General features: G+C 40.8%; 1 protein-coding gene across 2 annotated transcripts; it reads right to left on the bottom strand.

Moving 5' to 3' along the window:
• Window positions 1-3,088: 3,088 nt before the first annotated feature.
• LOC121165380 (regenerating islet-derived protein 3-gamma-like) lies at window positions 3,089-5,189 on the bottom strand. 2 transcript variants are annotated; one of them, XM_040994099.1, is made up of 5 exons: window positions 5,114-5,189; window positions 4,471-4,589; window positions 4,143-4,280; window positions 3,432-3,558; window positions 3,089-3,156 (listed from the first exon to the last, which is right to left on the bottom strand). In XM_040994099.1, the coding sequence occupies exons 1-5, from the start codon at window positions 5,187-5,189 to the stop codon at window positions 3,089-3,091; spliced, it is 528 nt and encodes a 175-aa protein (XP_040850033.1). The 2 variants fall into 2 exon arrangements, with proteins under 2 accessions (XP_040850033.1, XP_040850035.1); XM_040994101.1 differs by lacking the exon at window positions 4,143-4,280.
• Between the last annotated feature and the right edge of the window lie 2,904 nt (window positions 5,190-8,093).

Here is an 8,093-nt window from a genome sequence, read left to right as displayed (position 1 = left end):
GTGGTGTTCTTGACTTCATGACTTCTACATAAGATGCAAGTCTAGGATTATAATGGCATTGGCATATTAAGTAGTGTAATGGTCTAGACAATGTTTAGAACAATTGAAATACTCAGATTTATTGATTTGGCCACTGTTTTTTGTTTGATTTTTAAACTAAGATGTACTTTTTAAAGAAAACTGTTGTTTATATGATCCTTACTAATTTAAACAATAACAAATCATTCCACATGTTTATTTCCTAATTCAAGTGTTGACTGAAGTCAGAACATGTGTGGGGTCACAGTTCAAAAATTCTACTACGCATTTGCTGTATATGGTGAAGGATGTAGGAGTCCATGCAACATTTTAGAGAAAATATCCGAGCAATTTGAACAAAGATCATGGAATACAGACATTGTTACTTAATTCCATTTTCAACCAACTCATTGAAGTACTCTCACAGCTATTTGTTTAAAAGATTGGGAATAAAAAATTAATTTTAAGAATAGTTTTGCTTTCACAGAATTGTCGAATTGGATCTGCTTCTATCATCAAGAGAAATTACGAGGATTGGTATCATTTCTTCTTTAAAGGCTTAGTACGATTCATTAGTAAACTCTCCTGCTCCATGTTTTCCAGTTTATGAGGATTGACATTCAATGCTTATAATTAATGCAGGCCCGTTCAGACGATCTACTACTTGTAGGAGTGTTTGATTCTGTCTTTAAGGAGTTGGCTGACATATCTCTAAAGCACTGGAGCATGATCACATGCTGTCTTCAGTCACTGTCCTTCTGAGTCTGTGGGATCAGTAATAGCAATTTATGTCTTAGTTTCCTATTGATGTTGTAGCTAATTATCACACAGTTACTTAAGATAGTGTTGTTTTTTTTAGTGTAAGATAGGAGTTTTAAAAATAGCTACTGTGTGCCAGTGTGAATTTAGGTACTACCACTCCTGATGCAGGTTCCTGCTAATGCAGTCTTGGAGCCAGTGGATGGTAGCCTAAATGCTTGCTCACCTTGGCCTAAAATCAAGACGTTGTCAGGAAAAGTATTTTTCTGGAAGCTCTGGGAGAGAATCCTTTTTTGTCTCTTCCCAGGTTTGAGAGGCTGCTTGTGGCACCTGTGGTCATTTTCATATAAAGCTGAATGACATCCTCTTAAGCTGAAAGGCTTCTCTTAATGGGAGCTTTTCGTACTCAGGAAAATTCTTTTTCTCTCCCATTTAAATACATTTGAAAACTGCCAGGTGAAATGTAGTCACCTGACAGTGCTATTTAGGTCAACTGTGTGCTAGATTTTGTCCTTTCTATCCTGCCGATTAGTAAAGTGAAGTGGTAAAGTTTCTAAGTTAAGAGCGTCCAGAATTGAGTGATGACAGTGTTTGGACTTTATGATGCTGCCTGCCCATGCCTCCCACCCACTATCTCCACCAGTCCCTCCCATCAAGCCCAGTCTGCCCCCTTGCCTGTCCCCTCCAAAAGCTGTCAGTGTTTGCTAGGAACTGTCGTTCAGATGTTGAGTTTTGGCCTTTTGCTGTTTGATGAACACAGGCATGTTACTCTGAAAATGTGCTGTGGCGGGAGTGAGCTGAAGTTAGTGACTCAGCCATGTGATGACTGAGTAAGCCACTGATCCTCCACAGTGTATGCATCACTAAGCCACAGTGTCGGTATGCTAGATGAAATAAATGCATTTTTAAAAATATGTGCATTCTTAACTAATGATGTTTTCAACTTATGGATTTATTGCAATTTTGCTCATTCCCAAATTGTAGCTTCTGCTCTTATACAGAAGTTTTCTATTTCTCAGTGCACTTCTATACTAATGCTTCATCTATTTGCAATAATAAGATGCATCTGTGTTAAGGATTGTTTTTTTCTGTGAAAATTTAAATTTGTTATCATTTGGAATGGTTTCCTTGTTGTCTGCACAATGTTTATTTGAATACACTGAATCTAAATTGAACATAAATATTTAGCACTTTATAATAAATGAATGTTGGTAGGGCCAGCATGATACGTCAACTGGCTATTCCACTGCCTGCAAGTGTTGACATCTCATATGAGTGCTGATCCCTGTCTTGGCTGTTCTACCTTCCATATAACCCCCTCTTTTGGCCTGGGAAAGCAGCTGGGAGTGACCCAAATATTTGGGACCCTGTACCTGTGTTGGAGAACTGACAGAGGCTCTGGGCTGTTGACAAGCTCGGCTCCAACCAGTGAGGAAATTTGCAAAGTGCACAAGTGCGTGGAAAATCTTTGCCTCTCCTTCTCTCTCTGAAACTGCCTTTCTACTGTGATTACTACTAAATTAACGTTGGTGTGCTTTGTATTTCTGCTTTAACTTCAACAGATTCAAGTATTTATATGGAGGTGTTTTGCTGGCAGAAAAGTTAATGCCTTTTTAAGAGAAATTTAGTCTCATTTTAAAAGCCTGATATATTTAGATACTTTGCTGATACTTTCAACTTATGAGTTTTTTGGAACTTAGCATTATCCCAAATTGTTATTTCTATATTCTAATTTCTGTTCATGAAGGTGCTTCTAAAATGCAATAATTTATGAATATTATTCTGCAAGGTGAATCCAGTTAAGGATTGTTGTTTCTTTTAATATGTGGATTTTTTTTATCATGTGCAATGCTTTTCTTGATCTAGACAAAGTTTCTTGATTTGAATCTGCTTAGTCTTAATTTAACATGGTTATTTAGGCCATTTATTTTATATTAATATTGTCAGTATTTTTCCTTACTTTTACATTTAAAATATATAAGTATTTATACTAAAAGTTGTTATCTGGCAGAACAGTTAGTTTGTTATTAAAAGGAATTTAACCTTTTTTAATGGTGTATTTTGGTACTTTTGTAAAGGAATGAAATACAACAAAAGCAAATATGCATGAATTGATTTCTATTATTTTTCTGAGACTGCAAGCCATGAAACACATATAAGATTCCCAAGTAAGGTGGTGAGAGGATGAAAACAGAGTTGGAAATGAGTTCATCAGAAGGTGGAACAAGCAGTTCCTTCTTTGAGTCTTCAACAAAGTCCCATGTCCATGATAGGCTGCATGTGAACTTGGACTGCAGACTTCCCAACTGCCTTAGTCCTTGAACTTACAGATGTAAGGTAACTGTGAGTTACAGTTATAATCTCTCCATTTCAGAAATGCTGTAGACACAAAGGGGGAAAGGGGAAAGAGGTGGTGAACTTGGGAACACAAAGCAGCAGCATTCCAGACTCCAGTGTGGGATTTGAAGAGTATAATCCTCATTGTCACTAGAGTCCTATTACAGGGGAAGGAGATTTCAAGAAAGAGGAGAGGATGTGGGACCAGACACAATGACATAGCAATTTGGTACTGCAGGAGGATTCCACAAGCTGGGGCCAAGGAAAGAGGGCTAGCAGGAGGAACACAGGGCAGAGGAGGCTTATTGGGTTCTTACTTGAGCTTAGTGACAGGCTCCCACAGTAACCTCGGTTTGCAGCAGTGGAAGGGTTTCTCTCCCAGGCAGAGTAATTGGTCACATCAAGGCTAACCCATTCCCATCCTTCTGCATTGGGTTCAGCACCCTAAAGAGAAGAGAGTTCATCCAGGGGGCTAGAACGTGTGCTGAGTGTCCTTACATGAGCTCCTCTGCTGGAGCACTTGATTCCCTCCTAGCCTCGTGGAATTTGGTTTGCTTCTCTATAGGCTTGCCAGAGATCCTTGCCCTGGAAAACTCCCTTCTGCTGCAAAATCCTACAACAACAAATGATCTTTGAAATTATTTGAGTCAGCAGGTATCCATATTGTATACCAACTGGCAGTGAATTTGATTAGCCTCTGAACCTCACGCATTATCTGTTCCATAAGGAACAACTATGTGGTCACCCCATAAAAGTCATCAGAACACTAAGACCAGTCTCTCAAGCTCAACAGTTTACAAGTATCATGTGATAACACACAGAACTTGTGACCTGAGACTGAGGAACTTCCTCTGGAGATGAGTAACCTCCACAGCAAGCAGGTGCACAGTAGCCTCAAGGACTTCTTTCCCTCTGTCTCTCAGCATCAGAGTTGTGCAACTCTCAACTCCTTCCTGAGAGAAGCAGGAAAGGGGGCCTGAGGAACCATGGCCCCTGGAGAGGAAAGGGGAGGCGACAATGACACTCACCTGTGTGGGGTCATGGAGCCCGATCCAGATGTAACTGTAGGAGTTGGCAGTGCTCCTGACCAGGGAGGACACGAAGGAAGCCTCACCTGCTGTGAGCACAGACACCAGGTGGCCCGAGGGCCGCTTCTGGCAGGCCAACTGTATGAGGAAGAACCAAAAGAGACTGAGACCTCACCGGGCAAAGGGCAAAGCAGGGCAAGGTGAGGAGTGAGGGTCTGCAAGTGATTATTCATTGTTCTGAGGGAACTCTAGAGTGCTGGAGACCACCTCCCATTTGAGCCAAATGGGCTCTACCCTGCCACCTGCTTAACTCTCCTTCATAGCTCACCTCTGCATCTGTCCAAGATTTTGGTGTTACAAAGACAGCATAGCAGTAGGACCCATAGACCTTGGAGCCACTGGGGCAGCTGATCTTTGGTGATACCACATCCTTCTGTGAGTCCTCACCTGTGTAGGAAGGTGATAAAAGGAATGGGATCAAGGCTAGAGTGGATTTAGAGAAAGAGGATGACTTTGGAAATGGCTATGAGGCTTGTCTTTGGGGACTCACACCACGTTTCTGACTAGCACTCCCTTTCTTCATACCTTCAGTTATTCATGATTTCAAGATTGGCCTATTAAGTGTGGGGCGGTGTCTCCTTTTTTTTTAGTCTTCGTCCTTATTCCTTTAGCCGTACATGCTCCAACTCTGGGATGACTTTCCATACTGGGTCCTGCACTAACTCTTCCTTTGTATTTCCACCTTATGACAAATCACTTCTTTCACTGACTAGCATTAATGAGAATGTCCTGACTAAATCGGAGACCATCTCATTCCATTACCAGTGGTCCATGATGCTGCTTCCCACCAGAAATTAACCCGCAGGAAGCCAGGATGATGCAGGAAATACAGACACAATTCCCACAGGTGCTGCCCTCTTTACTGACTTTCAACTGTCCTGGGGAACCCAGTGTTAGTGACAGCCTCTCACCTTGGACCTGGGACAGGAGCATCAGGCAAGAGACCAGCATGCAGGATACTCTGGTGAGCCCCATGGGAAACAGCATGATGTTGGCTCCTGAAGGCAGTCAGAATTCACCTGAAGAAATGAGGGAGAGCAAGGTCAGGAAGAGAGCCCAGCACGTCTTGTCCTTCCCGATGTCAAGTGCCCCAGCACACATCAGTCTTGGTCACACGCATCCCTTAGCATAATTCCTGAAGGAATTAGGATATACATGCCCTGTCTCCACTGAGGTCTCTTGGAGCAGCCCCAGTTCAGTCTCAGAACTCTGAGACTCTGACAGCAAGCATTCTCCTATGGCATCTGTTAAGATGTGAGTTAAGATACCCGTCGTGTCAATCATGTTCTCTGAGCTCCCACGTACCTGTCTTGCAAAAGATCTGTGGTGGTTGGTCTGGGCAGGAGAGACTGGGCTTTTGTAAGAGAGCATGAGGGAGGGGCACCGTGACCCATACAGGGCCATGTGTGCAGGACAGGTGTCACAGGTAAGGCCTGGCATGAGTTCAAGGAGATTTCCTCCATAAGGAGGAGACTATTCCTGGAAAGCCTGAGAGTTGCCCCAGATGTGGCCTCTTTCCCGTTAGTAGCTCTGGTCTTTCTCCAGAATTGGTCAAGTTCACACTTTGCTTGTGGTCTCCTGGATACCTTGTTTTAAGAAACTAGTGATTGGGACAGTTTTGGCAGCAGTTCTTTGTTGTATTATTGAGAAATTTTTAACTCATACCTTTTAAAATAAAGGCATAAGTTACTCTTAATGAACTTGCTACAATCTCAATTCCTCTACACATTTCTGTTTGTATGGTTTACAGCAAATTAATAAGAAGTATGGATTTGAAAACTACAATGTATTGTTCAGGGGAATGATTAGTTGGGGTAAAAGAATGGGAATGGTGAGAAACAGCAGTGATCATTCAGTTTCTGGTTTAGTGTTGTGGCAAGATGTAAAGGAAGCTGGAAGTCGTCTTATGAGGCAATAGGCTGGGTGGGGTCTTATGGAATCTGCTACAGTACTTCCTTCCTCTTCCCTCTGTGTGTTAATTACTGAGGGCAAACTGCCTCAGTTACTGTAGTTGTGAGCTTGCTCTGTGATACCAAGGGTAGTAACATACTTAACTTGTGGTCTGTATACCTGTGGGAGTCTTTAAGTGTCTGCGTGAAAAGTTATTGTTTTTATAAATCTGGAATATTAAATGACTTTTTTTATTAAGCATTTTAAAAAGATTGATGTACTTGTTTTTGAGATGCAGAAATACACAGAGAAGAGAAATAGAGACAGAGACAGAGGTCTTCTATCTATTGTTCATCCCCTAACTGGCTGTGATAGCTTGCACTGAACCAGACAAGGCCAGGATTCAGGTGCTTCTTCCCTGTCTCCTGCTGTGGACTTGAGCCATCCTCTGCTGTTTTCCCAGACATTAAACAGGAAGCTGAATTGGAAGTGGAGCAGTTGGGGCATGAACTGGCATACATGCGGGATGCCTGCACTGCAGGCAGAGGATTGGTGCCAGGCCACGGTGCTGGCCCAGTCAATTGTCTTTTCACTGTATTGACATGTTCCCTGATGTGAGGGAGCTGTGATAAAAAGCCTTAGTCTTCATCAAGGGAAGTGATATCACCTTGTATTTTTCAAAGCTAAAATCTGTGTTTCCTAAAATCCTAGAACTTGAGCAATCAGTCCTTGAATAAATTTTGTTTACATTGAAGAACATTTTTCTTCATGATTCAATATGCTTTCTTACTAATATGTAATGTTTATTTTGAAAGAAAGCATTTGTAAGACAATGTAAATTTTTTCATGAAAAACAGTTTCCTTAAGTTGGACATTTTCATGATCCCTGTGGTTTTTTTGTTTTTTTACAGGTTTAAAAAAAAACATAGAAAGAAATTTATAGATCATTATCTTAAAAATTCTGTTTCATTGCCTTGCATAGCCAATATTAGTAATTCAACTACAAATATCTTGGTGGTCCTCAAAGGTGATTATGAGCAAAAAATATGCTGGTATGAAAATATATTAGGAATATCTAACATTTATCTATCAATTTTTAGGAAATAAGCAATAGGAGATTGCTTTAAGTTGAAATTTATTGATATGATCTGGACAATTAAAAGGTGTTGAACTCCACAATACAAATGATCCTAATTCTGCAGCAAATCAATCTTAAGGAAGTGCAGTCGTACCTCACTGTATTTCTTTATAAATTAAAACTTTTTGGTAGGCTCCTCATGATTTTTATGTATAAGATTATATGCAAAAAAAGAAAACTAGTTTTCTCTTGACCAGTTTGGACACAATTTCTTTCTCTTGCTTGATCATATGGCTAAAACTTGTATTAGTGTTCTGAAGAACACTGGTGAATGTAGACATATAACCTGTGTTGTTCCCGATCAAATTTGTTGAGTGTTTTTTTTTTTATCATGAATGGAGTGTTGAATTTTATCCAATGCTTTTTCACATTTCTTTAAATGTTCTTTGCTTTTCATTTTTGTGAAAATGTACTATGCTTGAAATCCAAAAGTGCAGAGAGAGAGAAAAAGGAAGAAACACAGGGAAACATTTTGTATTCTACTTTCCAAATGGCCATTGCAGCCAGAGCTGGGCCAATCCAATACTGGAAGCCAGGAGCTTCTGCAAAGTCTCTCATGTGGGTGCAGGGACCCAAGGTTTTGGGACATATCTCACTGCTGTGCCAGGCATATAAAATTATAAATTTTATAATATTGGTATGTTACATGTGTAAGAAGTGACTCAAATAGTGACCCTGAGCTGAATCCATTGTCCTGGACTCAGTGCCACCTTGAATGCCTTGAATATCTGCTTACCCTGAACTGCCTAAAATCTCTTATGTCAGAGCCTGCTTAGAGCCCACCAGCCTAAGTAACCTTAGAGACTTTCAGTTTTCAAACTGTGAGCTCCACCTGTCCCCTGAGGCATTTATCCCTGGTGTGA

Source organism: Ochotona curzoniae, unplaced genomic scaffold (assembly GCF_017591425.1).
Source record: "Ochotona curzoniae isolate NIBS_2020 unplaced genomic scaffold, NIBS_Ocur_1.0 contig_883, whole genome shotgun sequence".
Lineage (NCBI taxonomy): Eukaryota > Metazoa > Chordata > Mammalia > Lagomorpha > Ochotonidae > Ochotona > Ochotona curzoniae.
This window is presented reverse-complemented; position numbering and strand designations above follow the sequence as displayed.